The sequence below is a fragment of the Drosophila persimilis genome, unplaced genomic scaffold, assembly GCF_003286085.1.
Source record: "Drosophila persimilis strain 14011-0111.01,24,50 unplaced genomic scaffold, DperRS2 tig00000622-arrow-arrow-pilon, whole genome shotgun sequence".
NCBI classification, from domain to species: Eukaryota; Metazoa; Arthropoda; class Insecta; order Diptera; family Drosophilidae; genus Drosophila; species Drosophila persimilis.
The window spans coordinates 451,984-475,328 of record NW_020825326.1 but is presented as its reverse complement, the minus strand read 5'-3'; the positions used below and the strand labels follow the sequence as shown (position 1 = coordinate 475,328).

Here is a 23,345-nt window from a genome sequence, read left to right as displayed (position 1 = left end):
TCCCGTCTCAACACAATCATATACATATTTACACGAAGAGTTATAATTTATTGATTTATCTAGATTTTGCAAAACGTTTTGGTGTTTTTGGTTAGTGGTAATTTTTCTTGTATTTACTACATATGTATTTATCTACACGCAGTAAAGTTAAAGTCTAGTTTAAGCGAAAGATGAGATTGTTGATTATTAGATATTAAAGCTTGGATATATCGAAACATGATGCAGTAAATTTAAATAGAGGAAGGGCGCGTGGCATAAGCCATGGATTAGGACATGACCAGATATAGTTATATTGATATTGATGCTGATACAAAATATATATACTTTATGCGGTCGGAAACGCTCCCTTTTGGGTGTTACACATAGTGTCTGCAAACGACATTCATCAGGTCTTCTGGTAAGACAAGTGCAGCCAAGTCCCATACTGCGATGGCAGTGCCCACGACGCACTAAGTTTTCGAGGGACACTATCACTGGACTACGATAAAACACAAATTTTTTTAGATTGGTTAAATTTATTCATGTGAAGCTATTTTTCTTACGCATAGGGTACATAATTTCGCATATTTTAATTAGTGTATGACAAAGTAACCGCAGAATAGGGTTAATAAATCAAATAAATGAAAATTATTAAATTATTGTGTAATCAGCCAGCAGCTGAAGGCGGCTTGATGGTCAACCGCTTCCCTTTTACGCCTTCTCACTTCTCCTCGCACCACTCATTCTCCTTGCGCACCTGCTCCTCTTCGGCGGGAGTGAAGTCCTTCTTAATGTTAAAAGTCTTACGTATCTCCTCTGGAGTCTTTCCCTTAATCATGTTTGCCACGGTCCTGCAAGTCAGCTCGAGCAAACCCTTGATATCTAGGTAATTGGCGGCCAGGATTAGCTCGAAGAGTGTGCCCTGGTCTACTTTGAGGAAATCGGCGTCCCACGAGATGATGTCGTCGGTGCGCTTTTCCTTGCACTCGTCATCTTCAGTGGGCTGAGGATCATCCTTATGGTAGTGGGCCCAGGTCAGAACTTTACGCAAAATGGTAGAATTCACATTCGGCAGAGGGACAATAGCATTCTCATCATCCTCCATTCCACAATCCTCAAGCATTGTCTTGATAGTTCCAGAGCACTTCGCGATCTGGATGTCGGTATCGAAGATTTCCTCGTCCGAGGACTGCAGTTTAATATTGGGCATTTTGGATATTTTCTCCCTAGAAATAGGAAAAAACGTGGGAAATATATGCATATAGAAAAAACAAAACACATTTTCTAGAAAAACACGCACACGCATATACATATGTACATTTACGAGTGCTCCTATGTGTGCATATTTTTTCGCTCTACACAAGCGTTTAAAAGTGCTGATGTTTCGGTTTTTTATCCTTTTTATTGGTTGAAAGCTCACCTTTACGTATTTTCTTTAGTTAAATGCTGCAAGAGAAGGTGTTAAAGAATTTTTGCAGGCAAAATGTTCAGTTTTTAGAAGCGTCGCAGATAAATGACTGGAATCAGTGTTACCGCGGATTTATCGTTAAATATACCAAAATATACCGTCTCATTTAAACAATATACTGTAAATTTATAGACAAATTCAAGTTCAGTTTTACATGTTCGTCGTTTTTAATATTCCGTGGAATATTACTAGCTATATAGAACATTTAGCCATGCCCACATAATTGTATCCGATCAGGGAATCAATTGTATACTTGACTGGCTTATTCTTAAAAGTTGCTTTTATTGTATTTCTATATACCTTTAAAAATTAAATCTAATAGATTGATGAAATTAACTAAATATTCCATTATATACCGATATACCGTAAATATACCGTCGGTTCAATTTAGACCTAAAAAATACCGTAAACGGTCACCCTGACTGGAATTATTGCAAAAAAAATCGATCAAATATACTAATATATACCATAAAATGGATGGAATATACCAATATATCATAAATCTAACTATCGACTTCAAAATATACCAAAAATTACTGTGAACGGCCATACTGATCCGAACAGAATAGAGTATCTGATGTTTTGTGGTCACACTCTTTTAGTACTTCGGAGAAACGGCTATACTTAGTGATGGCTCTGATGAGCCAAAACTATCGTTAAAGGGACACAGAACCCCTTGGTCGATATACCGAGATTAAGTATCGTTGCTTCTGTCATCCCTATCCCTAACTTGGGTGGCGAAAAAAACTGATTCGGAATATTGCGGAAATTTATAACGCGGAAAAGAAATCTCCGTCCGAGACCGAACTCCTTTTGTAAATTGATTTTAAGCCATTACTTAAACCATCTTTTAAAACTATATCGTTCAGGTGGGGCTGGAACACCACCACGAGTATGTCGTCAGTCATTGGAGGGACAAAATACGCGTGGGCATGACCACCGGATTCAGGAACACTCTAGAGCACATGCCGGCGTGCCTTACATTTTTCTGCCGCGCGTAGAACACCCGAGCTCGCTGCTTATACCGTACCCCACTACGCTCGTATGCCTGATGAAGACTAGCGCGAATCCTCTCTTGGATGATTTGTCGCTTGTCCTGACTCTCCAGCAGCGATATGTCCTGCTCGCCGAGTGACCGCAGTCGTTTTGCCAGCTTGTAGCATGACCCATGTAAGTACATTTGCTGCCCGAAGACTGCGAAGAATGGCGTTACGCCCGTCGCCTCGTGAACCGAGTTCCTAATGGCCAGTTCTATCTCCGGCAGATGCGCATCCCAGTCCCGGTGGTCGTCTTCCAGATACGCCCGACTCGCGTTGAGAACTGTGCGATTCACGCGTTCGGCTACGTTACTCTGCGGAGAATAAACCGGCGTCCTCATATGGGTGACCCCCATTGTCCGTCTCCAAACTTGGAAAATACCTCGTGGACGAAGAACCTCACAACTTCCTTTGCTGTGGCCTTGTTCATGGTCTTCAAGAATGCGAACTTCGGAACCTTCGTTTTTTGATCTCGGATATTTGCCCAAGAAATCAATGTACAGTTTTTGGAACGGGCGCTCGGTGACCACCTCTTGCCCCATCCCGACCTGCATCCGATTATTCTGTGCTTTCGACTCCTTGCACACGGTACACCGTCGGATATAATCCCGCACCTCTAATACCATGTTCGGCCAGTAAAACTGCCGACGCAATAAATGCAAGGGTTTCGCGATTCCACCGTGCACTGTCTTCTATGTGTAAGTGTGCTTTGTCTATCAGTGCGGCCATCAGCGTGCTCGGAACCCACAATTTCCAGACGGATCCCTCCAGTTGATCGTCAAATCGTTGAAACCGTATGCGCTTAAATATCATGCCATCAACAATATGGAGGTCGGGTAAGCGTTCTTGGTTCTCTGTGATTGTATTTTGTAACTCCTGATATTCCTCAGATTCAAACTCCACCGTTTCGAAACCCAGGATACCACTCGGATCCACTTCGACCTCTTCAATACTGCGCGACAATGTATCTGCCACTTCATTGTCTATTCCTTTCCGGTGTTCTATGGCGAAATCGATGGCTTGTAGTTGGAGGGACCACCGAGCCAAGCGACCATCCAGGTTTTTCAGGGGTCATGAGCCATTTGAGACTGGCGTGGTCAGTAATGACTGTAAATGGCAGAAGCTCTACGTACGGACGGAACTTTAGGATCGCCATAAAAGCTGCCAGACACTCCTTCTCTGTCACCGAGTAGTTCTTCTGGCGACAATTTAGCTTGGCGGAACGGCTATCTCAGCATAGTTCTTCATAAAGCGCCGATACCAGCCCGCAGTTCCCAGGAAGTTATGCAATTCTCGGACAGATCGCGGCTCGGGAATGCGATCAGGATCCATCTTCACAGGAGATTAACAAAAGTGAGATTTACTCAGCCCTATCGTTAGGTTCGCTTCTCGTAGGCGCTCGGCAACCTGTCGCAGAATCTTCACGTGCGTTTCGAAGTCCTCGTCTATAATCAACAAGTCGTCTAGATACGCATAGACGTTTGAACGCATCTCTACCGGAATGACCTTGTCGACCAGTCCACATAGGCGTTGTGCAGCGTTGCAGAGGCCAAAGGGCATCATACGAAACTGGTAAAAAGGCCGTCCCGGCACCATGAATGCCGTATATGCTCGACTCTGCTCGTCTAGCTCGATTTGCCAAAAAGCGAATTTTAAATCGACGCTGGAGATGTATATCGTCTGATCGAGACAAAATCCCCTCGATTCTAGGCACCCACTGCCTTGATGCGTCCTTGATGGTTACTTTGTTGAGCTTTCGGGCATCGAGACAAAAAAGATTTTTGCCCGGCCTTCGCACCACTGTACTTGATGACTTGTTGATGACCAACATTTTTTACACCTCCCCACACACCACTTCTTGCATCGCTGTTGACAGCGGGTAATGTCGATCCTTTACAGGTTCAGCCTTCTCCACTAACTGAATTTTATGAGTCTCTCTCTCGACGTCCTCTCCAGGCCTACAGCTTTGAAAGTCAGAAACTCTGCCTTCACGTGATCCAAGGCTGCCTTCTGCTCTTCCGACAACTCCAATTCTTTCTGCACTATCTCCTTCTCTGGGCCTTCCACATAGTGAGCGACTTGATCAGCCAGCACTTCTTCCACTAATCTGTGAGATGCCCCTACTAGACCTTCTCCCATCACCTCAGGAGCCAATGAGAATACCCGCCAAAAATCTACCCCCAAGGAAGTTTCCTGTTCAAGAAAGGGCATAACAAAAACGTTAATCTTTTTACCTCTCCCTCTACGCCAAGCTTCTCCAGGAATTCCTGACCATTTCGCCCTAGCATGCTGTGTGTAGAGCCTGAATCCAAAAGGCTTCTCATGGACTCTCCCATTATAGAGATGCCAAACACCACCGCCATGATCGCGAATGTACTGCCAGTACCATTCCCGCGCGTTTCCTGTAACCAGGTGATAGAATCCCTTGAGAACCTCATCCCACGGGCAGCGACATTGGGATTGTAGGAATTCAATTCGGAACAAAAAATCCTCGACCGCCATTTTGTTGCTTTCCCCGTCGAACGTCACATCCCATTTTTCGTCTCGGCCCCACCGTGGCCAAGGTCTATAACCCGGCGGTTTTGAATGCGGATCTTCTCGAGGAATTTCACCAGCTCTCCTTCTCTCGCCACGACCCTGACCTGAGTGTCTACGTGCTATCGGGTTTCGCCAATCTCGCGCTTGATTCTCAGCCCGTTTATGCTGCTCACTGGATGCGGTCGCCCCTACTCCTGATGACGGTTCCGGACCAATACCACCTCACCCCAAGCGAGCCAAAAATGGCCCATCTTCCTGGCCTGGACAGCTCCAAGTTCCTCCCGATCTTGATCGAATATCGCCCCGGACGCTTCTCCTATCGGGTCCACTGTTTCGTTTACGCGTGATCGCGTATGATACGGTCGACTACCCCCTTCTTGGGGCATCTGCACTGAGCAACACCAATACTACAACAAAAATTAACTCCTAAAAATCGCTCCTCAACTACGATAAATATATATATAAATAAATAAATACCAAAATAAATATCTAGCAATAAATAAATAGCACTACGCTTTGGACCAATAAGTACTCAGATAAATAGATACTTAAATACCGATATAAATATTGCGCCAACTAGCTCCGTTAGCGAGATATATACAATTAAATATTTGAATAAATAATAACATATATGTATATTCGGTCGACACCTAAGACGCTTAAACTTCAAATACATTCAACACAACACAAAACCTAAGAACAAGGACCTAAGGACACGTGACTAGTCGGGACCAGCAACCGCTCCAGTTTCTGCGCTCCACTTGACAGTCGCCCTACGGATATCTACAATTACGTACACCGATAAGCGAGAAGCCTCACGGTGCACGAGCCCACTTTGCTTGTGATTTATTCCTGTCATCCATCATACCGATCTGCCATGACAACCGATGCATCGCGGGCTGTCTTTACGACTCCCGGGCCACCTATTCCTCACCACATCTCGGCAGACAGACCACAGGTTCAAAGCACGAAAGCGGCCTTTTTTTTTTTAGCAAACAGGTGAGAAACTCCAATGAACATTTACCTACCTGACTTACTCTAGCTTATTCCAATATCAGATTCACATCACAGCTCACCAGGCAATGTGTCCGTCGCAAACTTCCTGTTCATTTTTTTTGAACGGCAGTGACTTACGTTCACTTGCGACATCGAACACTGACAAAATGCTCAACTGCAATCCGTAAGTCCCTATCAAATATTTCATATTTACGTTAACTGCCTCCGTCTATCTTTACCTAGCAACGATCACCATGCGCCATTAAGGATCAGCTTTACGCTCCCCTTAAGCCTGCAGAAGCGACTTATGCCGGGAAAGCTAAAATGCGCTTCGCGAGCTGTAGTTTCATTTTAGTTTCTCCCCTGTTTGTTGAAAACAAAAAAAAAAACGAGGGGGAGCGTTGTGAGTTGCTGCGGACACCGCAACTCTACAGTTATATCCGATACTAAGTCAGTATGGCTCTCCTCCGGCAGACGCCGCTAATATTAAACGACACGACAAAGAGTGCGTTCGAGAGAGACAGAAAATCAGTCTGAGCGTGACGTCGGGCGCTGCGTAGCCACTGCAAATTGATCTCTTGCTTTTGGCTATACAAATTATCCGATCTGATCCAGATTCAGCAATTCAGGTCCTTATCTATGATTCTGCATTTTTAGTTTTCTCGAATCTGCAATATTGTGGATGCAACAGATTTTCGTCCTTTGTGGGGGCGGAAGGGGGTGGGGCGAAATTTCGAGATATACGTTTTATAGTGAGATCTAACAGGAGTGTGGATACCAAATTTGGTTACTCTAGCCTTAATAGTCTCTGAGATTTGTGGATGCCCCCGATTTTCGTCCTTTGCGAGGGCGGAAGAGGGTGTGTCGATATTTTGACAAAAAACGGTCAAGGTCCGATATCACAGGAGTGTGGATACCAAATTTGGTTGCTCTAGCTCTTATGGGTTCTGAGATCCTTGAACTCATATTTTGCAATTGGCAAAACCGACTATGAAACCTCTGTTTTAGAGTGAGACAGAGCGAGAAAGAGTGAAATTGTTTTCGTGATTCTGGCTGTAATAATTTTACGATCTGGTTCAGATTTTGCACTCTGTAAGATATAGTCATCTTCTACGATTCTGCGTTTTTAGTTTTCTCGTATCGTCGAAATTGTGGATGCCACAGATTTTCGCCTTTTGTGGGGGCGGAAGTGGGCGGGGAAAAGTTTTGAAATATACTTTTAGCAGTGACATATCTTTGAGCATGTCTTTGAGCACTAGGCGCTGATAGGGACGGACAGACGGACGGACGGACAGACAGACAGGGCTCAATCGACTCGGCTGTTGATGCTGATCAAGAATATATATACTTTATGGGGTCGGAAACGATTCCTTCTGGACGTTACACACATCCATTTTCACCACAAATCTAATATACCCCAATACTCATTTTGAGTATCCTGTATAAAAAGCAAGGCGGGTCTCCCAAATAGGATTTAATGCAGTAAATTTTGCTCATAGCCGGCCCGCAATACAGCCCACAGATTCTGGCCAGAAGGTTTCCTGGCGAGGAACACTGAAGTTCGTGAGAGTGTCGACTACATTGAAGACTGTCCAACGTGAACCTCTCCGAGTGAGTTCGTTCCAATTGCGTGGGTGTGAGCCAAAAAGGTCGGGACGTGAAACGATGGGCAAGAGGACGGCGCAGGTGCCAGGGCGATTCTTGCCCTATCGCGTGTTCGTTGCAGCACCTTATGGTCTCATGCACCCCGTCAGAGCCCGGAACGCTACACATGCATACACACGTATACACCCGTTAAAACCCTGCAGTACGGGTCATCGATGACTCAGCTGCTGACACGTCGATGACCGCGTCACTACCGCCGATGACATAGTCGATGAATGGCCATACTCTGAGCTGCCCTGCCCTCTTCTGTTGGGAATGCGGCAAGCGCGGAACACGCACCGTGGGCTGCTGCCGCCAGGACCCGTCGGGAAACGACTCGCGTCCCCAGCTGACACGGGAACAGCCGGGCACGACGCTTCCTCAGAAAACCAACTAAGAAACCCGCTACAAGTACACGACGGCCGGATAGTGGCGAGAGTGACCATCGGAGGACGGCGCACGGAAGCCACGGTCGACACCGGGGCGTCCCGAAGTTTCATCAACGCCGACCTCGCCCGCCAACTCGGCCACGACAACGACCTGCGCGACGCTTGCATCCCGATACGCCTAGCCGACGGCTCAGCACGCGAGATAACTGAGATCTTGCTAGCGCGCGTCAAACTAGACGAACAAGAGGTACAGATGCCGCTCTTGGTACTACCCAACATGTTAGAGCAAGCCATCATAGGGATGGATTTCCTGTGCGCCATCGAAACCACAATTAAATGTGGCGCCACACGCCTCCATCTCCAGGGCTCCCAACGCCCCCTCCCAAACACGCCGATGATCACCGCCAGCCAAGTACACACCCACGGACCCCAGAACTTGAGACCCCCGCCGCCAACGAACCCTCCGCCACGACACAAGACACGAGCACAAGGAACAAGGAACACAGAATCCATGGCCACAACGAGGCGCACCAGCCCCAGGCTCACCCCGAGAAACTCAAAACTAAGCAAAGCAACGAAGAAAGCGAGCCGGTCTCCCGAGGGCACCGACGCGGTTCCACCAACAATGGGAAAGGAACCCAGGACGCCCCTCCAGAAGACAACCCGGCCCCAGCAACGACAGCCGCCACGCAGCAGCCAGGCGCTCGAGGTACCACCTCCGACCGCCACCCTGGCCCACGAACGTGTCGACACCGCCCTCGACGCGAAAACGACCCCCACGACGCCGACCGACCCGCTACTCCCGCGTCCTCTCAGGCAGGAACCGGGAGAGGCGATCACTGCCGCACGAGGCATCAATCGGAACCCCGCCGCACCTGGAGCCGACACACCATCGGTCGTCACCGACATCACGGAACGCCTTCCGGGCAACACCTCGTACGGCGCCGGCATGCGGCCCAGCACCACGCCTGGAGCCATGTCGGTGAACCTCACCGCCCAAACTAGCCGTCGGTCAAACGCTACGACCGCAATCGTGACCCGCACGTTCGTACATCACGCTGAGTGCAACGTCGCGCAAGCACCCCCCAGGACAACACAGCATGCACCTGGCTTAAACAAAGGATCCAGCAAGTCCAAAACGAACCCCAGAAATACCCGGACTACACGCACGAAAACGGGCAGCTATACCGCTATCTAGGACATGGAGCCGCAAGGTCGAACCCTGTTCGACAGCTGGTGGTTCGAGCAACGGTATCGGACACACCGCCGCGCGCACCACGCACGGGTCTTCGTGACTCTCGTCGGGGAAGAAAGGGGAGGGTGTAACGAACTCGCTACAACGCCTCTCCCAACACCCAATAAAGTTCCGGCTACTAAATTACAACACCTCGCCCAAAGTGATTCGCTACGCGAACACCCCCCCTCCTCACATAGCCACCGATTGACTGGCGCCGTCTTCGTAACGCTGACCCAACACAGGTCACACCGACGTCCCCCCACCCCGAGTCCACACAGTCGTTCCATATACACGACGGTAACAACGCCCACCCGAGCCCCCGATCCACCTCTCTACGACAGGCCGCCCTCCGACGCCGCCCTCAAGGTTCCAACAGATTTCTACAAATTTCTTGTGAACAGACCCCTGGACGTGGCTGAGCTTACCTCAGCCTGAAATAGGATCATCACACCTCAATATTGTAGATGCAACAGATTTTCGTCCTTTGTGGGGGCGGAAGGGGGTGGGGCGAAAGAATTAAATATACGTTTTATAGTGACATCTAAGAGGAGTGTGGATACCAAATTTGGTTACTCTAGCCTTAATAGTCTCTGAGATTTGTGGATGCCCGAGATTTTCGTCCTTTGCGGGGGCGGAAGGGGGTGTGGCGAAATTTTGACACTAAACGGTCAAGGTCCGATATCACAGGAGTGTGGATACCAAATTTGGTTGCTCTAGCTCTTATGGGTTCTGAGATCCTTGAACTCATATTTGGCAATTGGCAAAACCGACCATGAAACCTGTGTGTTAGAGAGAGAGACAGAGCGAGAAAGAGTGAAATTGTTTTCGTGATTCTGGCTGTAATAATTATACGATCTGGTTCAGATTTTGCACTCTAGAAGATATAGTCATCTTCTACGATTCTGCGTTTTTAGTTTTCTCGTATCTCTGAAATCGTGGATGCCACAGATTTTCGCCCTTTGTGGGGGCGGAAGTGGGCGGGGCGAAGTTTTGAAATATTTTTGTAGCAGTGACATATCACAGAAGTCTAGATCCAAAACATCGTTGCTCTAGCTCTTATAGTCTTTGAGCACTAGGCGCTGAAGGGGACGGACAGACAGACGGGGCTCAATCGACTCGGCTATTGATGCTGATCAAGAATATATATACTCTATGGGGTCGGAAACGAATCCTTCTGGACGTTACACACATCCACTTTTACCACAAATCTAATATACCCCAATACTCATTTTGAGTATCTTGCAAATTGATTTGTTCCTTTTGGCTATATAAATTATCCGATCTGATTCAGATTCCGCAACCGGATATATATGTTTATTCTCTATGATTCTGCGTTTATAGTTTTCTCGTATCTCGTACGACGTCACGCTCAGACTGATTTTCTGTCTCTCTCGCACGCACTCTTTGACGTGTCGTTTAATATTAGCGGCGTCTGTCGGAGGAGAGCTATACTGACTAAGTATCGTGTATAAATGTAGAGTTGCGGTCTCCGCAGCAACTCACAATGTTCCCCTCGTTTCTACTATATATGGTCCTAAATATACTGGGTCTAATTTGTGGCCTGCTTCATTTCTTATAAGTACCTTATCTCCTACTTTTAATTCAAAATTTCTTGTTTTTTCATCGTATGCTAATTTCCTATAAGCCTTGGCTTTTTCTAACATAATTCTACCTCTTTTGTATGCTATTTCTAATCTAAACTTTATTTCCTTAGAGTAGTCATCTAAATTGTAAATAGGATCTATGTAATAAGTTCTATTTAAATCTATGAACTGTTTTGGTAGTCTGCCAAATACTAGTTCGTATGGACAATACTCATGCGTTGCTGATGGTGTCGTGTTGAAACAATAAGTGAAATAAGTGAATCCAGATATCCCAATCAGTTTTGTCTGCAGAGATGTATGAACGAAAGTATTCATAAAACGTTCGATGACTTCGTTCTATTGTCCCTAATGTTTGGTTATGATATGCAGTAGAGGTGAGATTCTCGATCTTCATATACTTGCATAAATCAGATAAAATCTGGTTTTTATACTCTGTTCCCATGTCCGAGATGAACGTCTTCATTGGACCAAAATTGAGTATGAAGTTTTCGAATATATTGGAATGGCTACTAAATATTTTGTAAGGTCACAAATTAATGTGACTATGTATTCATTGCCATTTTCTGATTTAGGTAGCGGACCAACTGTATCCACTATTACTATATCGAAAGCATTCACAGGTGTTTCTGTGAGAGTCAAAGGAGTTTTTGTGTGCGTCTTTGTTTTAGACATTTGACATTTTTGACATCTACGTACATACGTACTCTTTTATATGACATGTCATATTTTTCCAGTAGTAGTGTCTTTTTATTTTCGCTAGCGTTCTTGTTATGCCACTCTGGCCTCTTTGAATTGGGTCGTCATGCTATGTAGACAATATTTGTTGTATCTCTTTTTCATCTGTTATTTGGGTCACCGGCTGGTGTAGCGCTACTCTTAAAGATTTTAATATTTCATTGCCCATATTTTTAAAAGAATCTATTGAAACTGATTCAAAGATCTTTCCGCTCGGTGCCACTTTGAGTTGGGTGATTTTTAATATACCGGCCTCTTTTTCGAGCCTTTGGAAGAACTGAACTAGGTCGAGAATCCATTAGTATATAAATCGCTAACTTCAATTCTTGCGATAATTTTATTTCCATGTTTAAATAAACATTTAGATTCTGTTATGCGCAAGGTCACTACTTTTCGTACTTCATCATTTGTAATGACTTCATGTTGGGCTTAGATACATTTTTATGACTTTGCCTTGGCAGAAGTTCATATTTTTCTACTGGACAGTTTTTATTTTGTCTACTTTGTCGCCTGGTAGTGACTTTCAGGTCTTTATGTTGCATGTCTTTGAGTTCTTTTATAGTAATACGTGAAAGAGCGTCTGCTACAAAATTATCTTTCCCCTTTAGGTATTCTACAGTGAAGTCATATTCTTCAAGTTCTAGCCGCATGCGAGTTAATTTCGATCTGGGATTAGTCATAGAAAAATGATATGTTAATGGTCTGTGATCCGTTTTAACAGTAAAGTGTTTGCCATAAATATATGGTCTGAAATGGGTAATTGCCCAATGAATTGCAGCTAACTCTTGTTCTGTTGTGCTCTTATTGCTTTCCCCTTTTGTAAATGAGCGAGATGCATAAGCTATTGGGAGCTAAATTCCGTCACGGTTCTGAGTTAGAACCGCTCCGCAAGCTTGTCTACTAGCATCTGTTATAATGCAAAATTCTTTGCGAAAATCAGGATATTGTAATAATGTGGGGTACATAAGCTTTTCTTTAAGGTATTGGAATGCGTTTTGTCATTCACTTAACCATTCAAAAGGAACATTCTGTTTACATAATCTAGTTATGTGCCGTGAATAATCGGCGAAGTTTTTTATAAATCGACGATAATAATTGCAGAATGCTACAAATCGTCTCGCGCTGTCCGCATCATGAGGGACAGGATAATTTTTGATGACGTCAAATTTCTTGTCATCTGGCAATACTCCTTTGTCAGTGCATTTGTGACCTAAGAATGTCACTTCATGCATGAAAAATTAACATTTTTCTGGATGCAACTTTAGGTTGTATTTCCTACATACATTAAAAACATCAGTTAAGTTTTTAATCATGTGTTTTTCGGAACATCCTATCACCATTAAGTCATCCATATAAAGGAATGCCTGAGAGGGTTCTAAACCGGAGAATGCTATTGTCATCATTCTCTGAAATGAATTTGGTGCTATTTTAAGATCAAATGGTAATCGCGTGAAGCGATATTAGCCATTGCTCATTGAAAAAGATGTTATATTTCTTGAATTTTCTTCAAGTTTGATTTGGTGAAAACCTGACATTAAGTCAAGGCATGAATAGTATTTAGCTCTGCCCAGTTGGTCTAGAATATCATCAATTCTGGGGAGCGGGAATTTATCAGAAAGTAGTTTTTTGTTGATTTGGCGATATTCAATTACGAATCGCCATTTCTTTTCTTTCGTATTTGGTAATGATTTTTTCGGAACTAACAAGAGTGGGCTGTTATACTCGGATACAGACGGTTCTACGATTTTGTCATTTATTAATTTCCCTACTTGTGTTTGAATTTCGTCAACGTGGGTATGCGGGCTTCTGTAGTTTTTAATATAAATGGGTTCATCATCTTTAAGTCTTAGTGTTTGTTTATAAAAATTATTTGTCGCTATTGGTTCGGTTTCCAGTCCGAACACATCACTATACTTGGTGCATAATTCTGTTAGTTGATTTTTGAATTGTTCTGGAAAATTTTTCTGTAACTTTGAAAGTACTTGTTCGCTTCTATTTTCTGGATTAGTGTTATGAATGTCGTAATCTGTTAAATTTTCATATAGGATTTTGTTCACATTAACCAATTGGTCGAAATTAGTTGTGTTTAGAAGGCGAATGTAGACATGTTTGGATGATGATATTGTATTTGCAACATAAATTCCATTATGTATTTCTTGTTTAGGAACAAATATATAATCGTTTACTGTATTAATGTCTATTTTTCGAATTACTTGGGATCTGGCTGGCAGAAGAACTGTATTGTTGCCAGCACTATATGTTATCGGAACATAAATAGGATAATTTAAGTTTTGAGGTCTAATTATAAACCAGTATTCACTTGGCTTGAAGTCTAATTGGCAATTGCATTTTTTATAAAATCAATGCCTATTATCCCATCACACGGTATTGAAAAATCTGAATTTATCTGTGAAATAATATATTTTGTTGATTGAAGTTCTATTGAAGTTGTTCCTTGAGATTTTATAACACCTTGGCCTATGCCTTGGATGTTTCTAATTTTGTCTTCTTGAATATTGAAATTATCTGAATTTATTTTTAAAAGTGAGATGTCTGCACCAGTATCTATTAGGAATGTGAGTTTATTTTCAGTTGAATGATTATAAAAAGTGACAAATAAATTAAGACTGTAATTGATGGAATGAACCTTTGCATTTACTGATTGTTTCCTAAAGGGTTCTGAGAGTTTTATTGTAATTGTATTATTGTAACCTTGGTTGGAGTTACCTCGGCCTCTTCCTCGATTTTGGCCTCGTCTTCCTCCACGGTTATTGTAATTATACCCGATACTCAAAATGAGTATTGGGGTATATTAGATTTGTGGTAAAAGTAGATGTGTGTAACGTCCAGAAGGAATCGTTTCCGACCCCATAGAGTATATATATTCTTGATCAGCATCAATAGCCGAGTCGATTGAGCCCCGTCTGTCTGTCCGTCCCCTTCAGCGCCTAGTGCTCAAAGACTATAAGAGCTAGAGCAACGATGTTTTGGATCTAGACTTCTGTGATATGTCACTGCTACAAAAATATTTCAAAACTTCGCCCCGCCCACTTCCGCCCCCACAAAGGACGAAAATCTGTGGCATCCACAATTTTAAAGATATGAGAAAACCAAAAACGCAGAATCGTAGAGAATGACCATATCTTTTAAACTGCAGAATCTGAATTGAATCGTATCGTTAGTTTAGCCTGAATCAAGAAAACAATTTCATTCTTTCTCGCTCTGTCTCTCTCTCTAACACACAGGTTTCATGGTCGGTTTTGCCAATTGCCAAATATGAGTTCAAGGATCTCAGAACCCATAAGAGCTAGAGCAACCAAATTTGGTATCCACACTCCTGTGATATCGGACCTTGACCGTTTAGTGTCAAATTTTCGCCACACCCCCTTCCGCCCCCGCAAAGGACGAAAATCTCGGGCATCCACAAATCTCAGAGACTATTAAGGCTAGAGTAACCAAATTTGGTATCCACACTCCTCTTAGATGTCACTATAAAACGTATATTTAATTCTTTCGCCCCACCCCCTTCCGCCCCCACAAAGGACGAAAATCTGTTGCATCTACAATATTGAGGTGTGATGATCCTATTTCAGGCTGAGGTAAGCTCAGCCACGTCCAGGGGTCTGTTCACAAGAAATTTGTAGAAATCTGTTGGAACCTTGAGGGCGGCGTCGGAGGGCGGCCTGTCGTAGAGAGGTGGATCGGGGGCTCGGGTGGGCGTTGTTACCGTCGTGTATATGGAACGACTGTGTGGACTCGGGGTGGGGGGACGTCGGTGTGACCTGTGTTGGGTCAGCGTTACGAAGACGGCGCCAGTCAATCGGTGGCTATGTGAGGAGGGGGGGTGTTCGCGTAGCGAATCACTTTGGGCGAGGTGTTGTAATTTAGTAGCCGGAACTTTATTGGGTGTTGGGAGAGGCGTTGTAGCGAGTTCGTTACACCCTCCCCTTTCTTCCCCGACGAGAGTCACGAAGACCCGTGCGTGGTGCGCGCGGCGGTGTGTCCGATACCGTTGCTCGAACCACCAGCTGTCGAACAGGGTTCGACCTTGCGGCTCCATGTCCTAGATAGCGGTATAGCTGCCCGTTTTCGTGCGTGTAGTCCGGGTATTTCTGGGGTTCGTTTTGGACTTGCTGGATCCTTTGTTTAAGCCAGGTGCATGCTGTGTTGTCCTGGGGGGTGCTTGCGCGACGTTGCACTCAGCGTGATGTACGAACGTGCGGGTCACGATTGCGGTCGTAGCGTTTGACCGACGGCTAGTTTGGGCGGTGAGGTTCACCGACATGGCTCCAGGCGTGGTGCTGGGCCGCATGCCGGCGCCGTACGAGGTGTTGCCCGGAAGGCGTTCCGTGATGTCGGTGACGACCGATGGTGTGTCGGCTCCAGGTGCGGCGGGGTTCCGATTGATGCCTCGTGCGGCAGTGATCGCCTCTCCCGGTTCCTGCCTGAGAGGACGCGGGAGTAGCGGGTCGGTCGGCGTCGTGGGGGTCGTTTTCGCGTCGAGGGCGGTGTCGACACGTTCGTGGGCCAGGGTGGCGGTCGGAGGTGGTACCTCGAGCGCCTGGCTGCTGCGTGGCGGCTGTCGTTGCTGGGGCCGGGTTGTCTTCTGGAGGGGCGTCCTGGGTTCCTTTCCCATTGTTGGTGGAACCGCGTCGGTGCCCTCGGGAGACCGGCTCGCTTTCTTCGTTGCTTTGCTTAGTTTTGAGTTTCTCGGGGTGAGCCTGGGGCTGGTGCGCCTCGTTGTGGCCATGGATTCTGTGTTCCTTGTTCCTTGTGCTCGTGTCTTGTGTCGTGGCGGAGGGTTCGTTGGCGGCGGGGGTCTCAAGTTCTGGGGTCCGTGGGTGTGTACTTGGCTGGCGGTGATCATCGGCGTGTTTGGGAGGGGGCGTTGGGAGCCCTGGAGATGGAGGCGTGTGGTGCCACATTTAATTGTGGTTTCGATGGCGCACAGGAAATCCATCCCTATGATGGCTTGCTCTAACATGTTGGGTAGTACCAAGAGCGGCATCTGTACCTCTTGTTCGTCTAGTTTGACGCGCGCTAGCAAGATCTCAGTTATCTCGCGTGCTGAGCCGTCGGCTAGGCGTATCGGGATGCAAGCGTCGCGCAGGTCGTTGTCGTGGCCGAGTTGGCGGGCGAGGTCGGCGTTGATGAAACTTCGGGACGCCCCGGTGTCGACCGTGGCTTCCGTGCGCCGTCCTCCGATGGTCACTCTCGCCACTATCCGGCCGTCGTGTACTTGTAGCGGGTTTCTTAGTTGGTTTTCTGAGGAAGCGTCGTGCCCGGCTGTTCCCGTGTCAGCTGGGGACGCGAGTCGTTTCCCGACGGGTCCTGGCGGCAGCAGCCCACGGTGCGTGTTCCGCGCTTGCCGCATTCCCAACAGAAGAGGATCGATGGGTTGGCGCAGTCGCGAGATACATGTCCAGCTTCTCCGCAGCGTCGACAGGCTGCGTGCGGGTTGGCGATGGGGGTGGTGATCATGCGATGTGTCGCTTCCTGTGCTGAAGCGCCGGCTTGGTGCGGCTTCCTTGCGGGTTCCGAGGTGTTCCAGCGGGGCTTTCGGTATTGGGCCCGATTCGCCCCGTTTTCGTTATGCACTTGTTGTGCCGCTGGCCGTGTGTACCTAGGTGGTTGTCGAGGGGGGATGAGGGTCGCCGGTATGCTCCGCTCCTGGATACTCTCGAATTCTGTGGCCAACATTGTCAGTTGCGTCAGACTTCTCAGTTCGTGCCTTCGCACATACAGCTGGTACGCCGGGAGGGTGTTGTCATAGATCCGGCTAAGTTCCTTGGCTTCGTCGTACCCGGCGTGGTGCATGAGCAACCGGAGCTCGATGACGAAGTCCTTAAACGGTTCGCCCACCGCTTGTTTGCGGTCCCTGATCTGGTCTTCCAATTGCTCGAAGTACCGGGGAGGCAGGAAAAAGGCTAGGAACTCCTGGCGGAAATCGGCCCATGAGGCGCTCTGGAGTCGGCTGGTGCGGAACCAACGGTTGGCTCGGTCGGTGAGGAGCTCTGCCATGGCTCGCGGCACGTAGTTCATGTCTACCCCGTACGAGAGGGCACGCTCTTCCAGTAGTTCGACGAACGACAGTGGGTCGTCCTGCCCGTCGAACTGGATTCCCCACTTTCGGATCCGTTCCGCCATCTGTGCGGCGTGACTGTAGTAATGGCCGTCTGTGGGGCCATTTCCTACTGCTGTCGGCAAGATCCTTCTCATGGGCGAAGGCCTTGGCTCCGGGGGCGGGGGCTTCGGTAGATCTTCGGCGGTTATCGATGTCGGTGAGGTGCTGGCTTTGCCTTCCACGAATCCTGGAACTTGTAGGCTGAGTTTGGGGTCCGTCTTCCTCTTCTCTGTTGGTGCTGAGGTGTCGGGCTGGGGCGATCTGGCTCGTCCTGGCGATCTGGCGTACTGCCGCTCGAGCTCTGACAGCCTGACCCAGGCATCGTGTTCGAGTGGCCCGGCGACTAGTTCGGCGAAACTCCTCCGCAAATCTTCCACGTTCCCCTCGCGGCTGAATCCGAATTCCTCCGCGAAGGACTCCAGCTCCTCTCGGCGACGTTTGTGTATCCAGCCGGTAATCACCCCTGGGTTGGCGATGAATTCTCCAGGGTAATACCCGCTGGCCTGTTCCTCTGTGTGGGATTCCATCGCTCCGATCGTTACTTGAGTTGGCTGTTTCGCTGGGCTTGCGCTTTTCCTTCACTAGGGCACTGTGTCGAGCTTCGCGGCTGACGCTTCGAATTTCTTCTCGGGGTGACGGCACCGTTCGCGTTTCTCTGTCGCTGTGTCGCGCTTTCGTCTGCTCGTTGTGCAACTCTCGGCGTTGATATTGCGCGAGGTCGGGGTTTTCTTTGGGTTGTTCTCTTGTGTTCTTGCTCTAGTGGCCGTGGGGTTTTATTCCACAAACCCTCGCTGACGTTCCCTCAGGTCCCTGCTCGGGCGCCACTTGTGATGATCCTATTTCAGGCTGACGTAAGCTCAGCCACGTCCAGGGTTCTGTTCACAAGAAATTTGTAGAAATCTGTTGGAACCTTGAGGGCGGCGTCGGAGGGCGGCCTGTCGTAGAGAGGTGGATCGGGTGGGCGTTGTTACCGTCGTGTATATGGAACGACTGTGTGGACTCGGGGTGGGGGGACGTCGGTGTGACCTGGTGTTGGGTCAGCGTTACGAAGACGGCGCCAGTCAATCGGTGGCTATGTGAGGAGGGGGGGTGTTCGCGTAGCGAATCACTTTGGGCGAGGTGTTGTAATTCAGTAGCCGGATCTTTATTGAGTGTTGAGAGAGGCGTTGTAGCGAACCCTTTTGGGTTCGTTACAGAGGATACGAAAAAACTATAAACGCAGAATCATAGAAAATAAACAATCAAATCGGATAATTTGTATAGCCAAAAGCAAGAAATCAATTTGCAGTGGCTACGCAGCGTCCGATGTCACGCTTAGACTGATTTTTTGTCTCTCTCGCACGCACTCTGTGTCGTGTCGTTTAATATTAGCGGCGTCTGCCGGAGGAGAGCCATACTGACTTAGTATCGGGTATAAATGTAGAGTTGCGGTGTCCGCAGCAACTCACAACGTTCCCCCTCGTTTTTTTTGTTTTCAACAAACAGGGGAGAAACGAAAATGAAACTACAGCTCGCGAAGCGCATTTTAGCTTTCCCGGCATAAGTCGCTTCTGCAGGCTTAAGGGGAGCGTAAAGCTGATCCTTAATGGCGCAAGGTGATCGTTGCTAGGTAAAGATAGACGGAGGCAGTTAACGTAAATATGAAATATTTGATAGGGACTTACGGATGGCAGTTGAGCATTTTGTCAGTATTCGATGTCGCAAGTGAACGTAAGTCACGGCCGTTCAAAAAAAATGAACAGGAAGTTTGCGACGGACACATTGCCTGGTGAGCTGTGATGTGAATCTGATATTGGAATAAGCTAGAGTAAGTCAGGTAAGTAAATGTTCATTGGAGTTTCTCACCTGTTTGCTAAAAAAAAAAGGCCGCTTTCGTGCTTTGAACCTGTGGTCTGTCTGCCGAGATGTGGTGAGGAATGGGTGGCCCGGGAGTCGTAAAGACAGCCCGCGATGCATCGGTTGTCATGGCAGATCGGTATGATGGATGACAGGAATAAACCACAAGCAAAGTGGGCTCGTGCACCGTGAGGCTTCTCGCTTATCGGCTATCGCTTTGAGCGATGACTAGAGTAGGTGACCGGTCACACAAGTGGTGTACGTAATTGTAGATATCCGTAGGGCTGTCAAGTGGAGCGCAGAAACTGGAGCGGTTGCTGGTCCCGGCTAGTCACGTGTCCTTAGGTCCTTGTTCTTAGGTTTTGTGTTGTGTTGAATGTATTTGAAGTTTAAGCGTCTTAGGTGTCGACCGAATATACATATATGTTATTATTTATTCAAATATTTAATTGTATATATCTCGCTAACGGAGCTAGTTGGCGCAATATTTATATCGGTATTTAAGTATTTATTTATCTGAGTATTTATTGGTCCAAAGCGTAGTGCTATTTATTTATTGCTAGATATTTATTTTGGTATTTATTTATTTATATATATATTTATCGTAGTTGAGGAGCGATTTTAGTTCATTTTTTGTTGTAGTATTGGTGTTGCTCAGTGCAGATGCCACAAGAAGGGGGTAGTCGACCGTATCATACGCGATCACGCGTAAACGAAACAGTGGACCCGATAGGAGAAGCGTCCGGGGCGATATTCGATCAAGATCGGGAGGAACTTGGAGCTGTCTAGGCCAGGAAGATGGGCCATTTTTGGCTCGCTTGGGGTGAGGTGGTATTGGTCCGGAACCGTCATCAGGAGTAGGGGCGACCGCATCCAGTAGGCAGCATAAACGGGCTGAGAATCAAGCGCGAGATTGGCGAAACCCGATAGCACGTAGACACTCAGGTCAGGGTTGTGGCGAGAGAAAGAGAGCTGGTGAAATTCCTCGAGTTTGAATTCCGCATTCAAACCCGCCGGGTTATAGACCTTGGCCACGGTGGGCCGAGACGAAAAATGGGATGTAACGTTCGACGGGGACAGCAACAAAATGACGGTCGAGGATTTTTTGTTCCGAATTGAATTCCTACAATCCCAATGTCGCTGCCCGTGGGATGAGGTTCTCAAGGGATTCTATCACCTGGTTACAGGAAACGCGCGGGAATGGTACTGGCAGTCCATTCGCGATCATGGCGGTGGTGTTTGGCAGGATCTTAGGGACGACCTAATTGCACGTTTCCGAAGCACGGCGTCCGAGCTTGACCATATGAGAGAACTGCGGGAAAGAATGCAGCGGTCAAACGAGAGTGTGAAAGATTTTTTCCATATCATGAGGAAGCTCGCCTCGAGGTTGGAGACCACCTGAAAAGGAGGTGGTAAAAAAGTCAAAAAGGCACTCACAGATGAGATAGCGAGTTTCGTCTACGGCTTACGGGTTTATTCCTTAGACCAACTACGGGATGAATGCGTGGAAATAGAGGCACACCTGAAGAGGAAGGCTAGATCTTCGTGGCGAGGATCAACCAAAGCCACCAGCTATGGCCGCGGGGTGATTAGCAATGAAGAGGCAGAGGTCATTAAGAAAGCGCAAGTGACACGGCGTGTTCCGTAAAAGTTGATTTGCTGGAACTGCGGGCAGACCAATCATGGCTTTAGAGACTGTATGGCATCGGAGAGGCGAATTTTTTGCTACCGGTGTGGAAAGCCCGAAGTATATTGCCCGACCTGCCAGAATTGCGCGGGAAACGCGAAGAGGAGTGCGATCCAAGCAGCGAATAACGCTCACAGAGGGGGCCTGCGCAGAGAAAGAAGAGAAGAAAAATGAATTAGATAGACGTTATTTGCATGCTAGATTAAATAACTTATCATATGAAGAGCGGTTAAGAAATTATTTAGAAACCCGAAATATAATATTTTCTGAACTACAAGTGGATGGTATGCGAGCACCGTCAGTTCGGGTGAAAAAGGCGAGATTCCGGATTAAGCAAAGGCGAACTATGAGGAGGTAGGTGATTGCTTCAGTAAAACGCTGTTGCAAAAAAGACCCGAGAGTTTTCGTAATAATCTCTATAATGGGAGAGTCCATGAGAGGCCTTTTGGATTCAGGCGCTACACACAGCATGCTAGGGCGAAATGGTCAGGAATTCCTGGAGAAGCTTGGCGTAGAGGGAGAGGTAAAAAGATTAACGTTTTTGTTATGCCCTTTCTTGGAACAGCAAACTTACGGGGGGGGTAGATTTTTGGGGGGTATTCTCATTGGCTCCTGAGGTGATGGGAGAAGGTCTAGTAGGGGCATCTCACAGATTAGTGGAAGAAGTGCTGGCTGATCAAGTCGCTCACTATGTGGAAGGCCCAGAGAAGGAGATAGTGCAGAAAGAATTGGAGTTGTCGGAAGAGCAGAAGGCAGCCTTGGATCACGTGAAGGCAGAGTTTCTGACTTTCAAAGCTGTAGGCCTGGAGAGGACGTCGAGAGAGACTCATAAAATGCAGGTAGTGGAGACGGCTGAACCTGCAAGAAGTGGTGTGTGGGGAGGTGTACAAAATGTTGGTCATCAACAAGTCATCAAGTACAGTGGTGCGAAGGCCGGCAAAAATCTTTTTTGTCTCGATGCCCGAAAGCTCAACAAAGTAACCATCAAGGACGCATCAAGGAATCCTAGAATCGAGGGGATTTTGTCTCGATCAGACGATATACATCTCCAGCGTCGATTTAAAATTCGCTTTTTGGCAAATCGAACTACGGCCTTTTTACCAGTTTCGTATGATGCCCTTTGGCCTCTGCAACGCTGCACAACGTCTATGTGGACTGGTCGACAAGGTCATTCCGGTAGAGATGCGTTCAGCCGAGGACTTCGAAACGCACGTGAAGATTCTGGATCCGGATCGTGTGTCGGCCATCTTACGCATTCCCGAGCCGCGATCTGTACGAGAATTGCATAGCTTCCTGGGAACTGCGGGCTGGTATCGGCGCTTTATGAAGAACTATGCTGAGATAGCCGTTCCGCCAAGCTAAATTGTCGCCAGAAGAACTACTCGGTGACAGAGAAGGAGTGTCTGGCAGCTCTTATGGCGATCCTAAAGTTCCGTCCGTACGTAGAGCTTCTGCCATTTACAGTCATTACTGACCACGCCAGTCTCAAATGGCTCATGACCATGAAAAACCTGGATGGTCGCTTGGCTCTGTGGTCCCTCCAACTACAAGCCATCGATTTCGCCATAGAACACCGGAAAGGAATAGACAATGAAGTGGCAGATACATTGTCGCGCAGTATTGAAGAGGTCGAAGTGGATCCGAGTGGTATCCTGGGTTTCGAAACGGTGGAGTTTGAATCTGAGGAATATCAGGAGTTACAAAATACAATCACAGAGAACCAAGAACGCTTACCCGACCTCCATATTGTTGATGGCATGATATTTAAGCGCATACGGTTTCAACGATTTGACGATCAACTGGAGGGATCCGTCTGGAAATTGTGGGTTCCGAGCACGCTGATGGCCGCACTGATAGACAAAGCACACTTACACATAGAAGACAGTGCACGGTGGAATCGCGAAACCCTTGCATTTATTGCGTCGGCAGTTTTACTGGCCGAACATGGTATTAGAGGTGCGGGATTATATCCGACGGTGTACCGTGTGCAAGGAGTCGAAAGCACAGAATAATCGGATGCAGGTCGGGATGGGGCAAGAGGTGGTCACCGAGCGCCCGTTCCAAAAACTGT

General features: G+C 47.2%; 1 protein-coding gene and 2 long non-coding RNA genes across 6 annotated transcripts; 1 reads left to right on the top strand and 2 right to left on the bottom strand.

Moving 5' to 3' along the window:
• Positions 1-495: 495 nt before the first annotated feature.
• LOC6604179 (S-phase kinase-associated protein 1) lies at positions 496-1,453 on the bottom strand. 2 transcript variants are annotated; one of them, XM_026990874.1, is made up of 2 exons: positions 1,400-1,453; positions 496-1,205 (listed from the first exon to the last, which is right to left on the bottom strand). In XM_026990874.1, exon 2 carries the CDS (start codon positions 1,187-1,189, stop codon positions 701-703), a length of 489 nt encoding a protein of 162 aa, XP_026846675.1. In that variant the 5' UTR covers positions 1,190-1,205; positions 1,400-1,453; the 3' UTR covers positions 496-700. The 2 variants fall into 2 exon arrangements, with proteins under 2 accessions (XP_026846675.1, XP_026846674.1); XM_026990873.1 differs by lacking the exon at positions 1,400-1,453 and adding an exon at positions 1,298-1,314.
• A 730-nt stretch (positions 1,454-2,183) lies between these two features.
• Positions 2,184-6,430, top strand: LOC113566210. Of its 3 annotated transcripts, XR_003408990.1 has the most exons (6): positions 2,184-2,262; positions 2,317-2,617; positions 2,712-3,320; positions 3,375-6,021; positions 6,081-6,202; positions 6,262-6,430. It is a non-coding gene; the product is annotated as an uncharacterized LOC113566210 (long non-coding RNA). The 3 variants fall into 3 exon arrangements; XR_003408988.1 differs by having other exon boundaries at positions 6,081-6,430; XR_003408989.1 differs by lacking the exons at positions 6,081-6,202; positions 6,262-6,430 and adding an exon at positions 6,065-6,079.
• A 12,759-nt stretch (positions 6,431-19,189) lies between these two features.
• Positions 19,190-21,841, bottom strand: LOC113566211. The gene is made up of 3 exons (XR_003408991.1): positions 21,057-21,841; positions 19,597-20,985; positions 19,190-19,537 (listed from the first exon to the last, which is right to left on the bottom strand). It is a non-coding gene; the product is annotated as an uncharacterized LOC113566211 (long non-coding RNA).
• Positions 21,842-23,345: the final 1,504 nt, after the last annotated feature.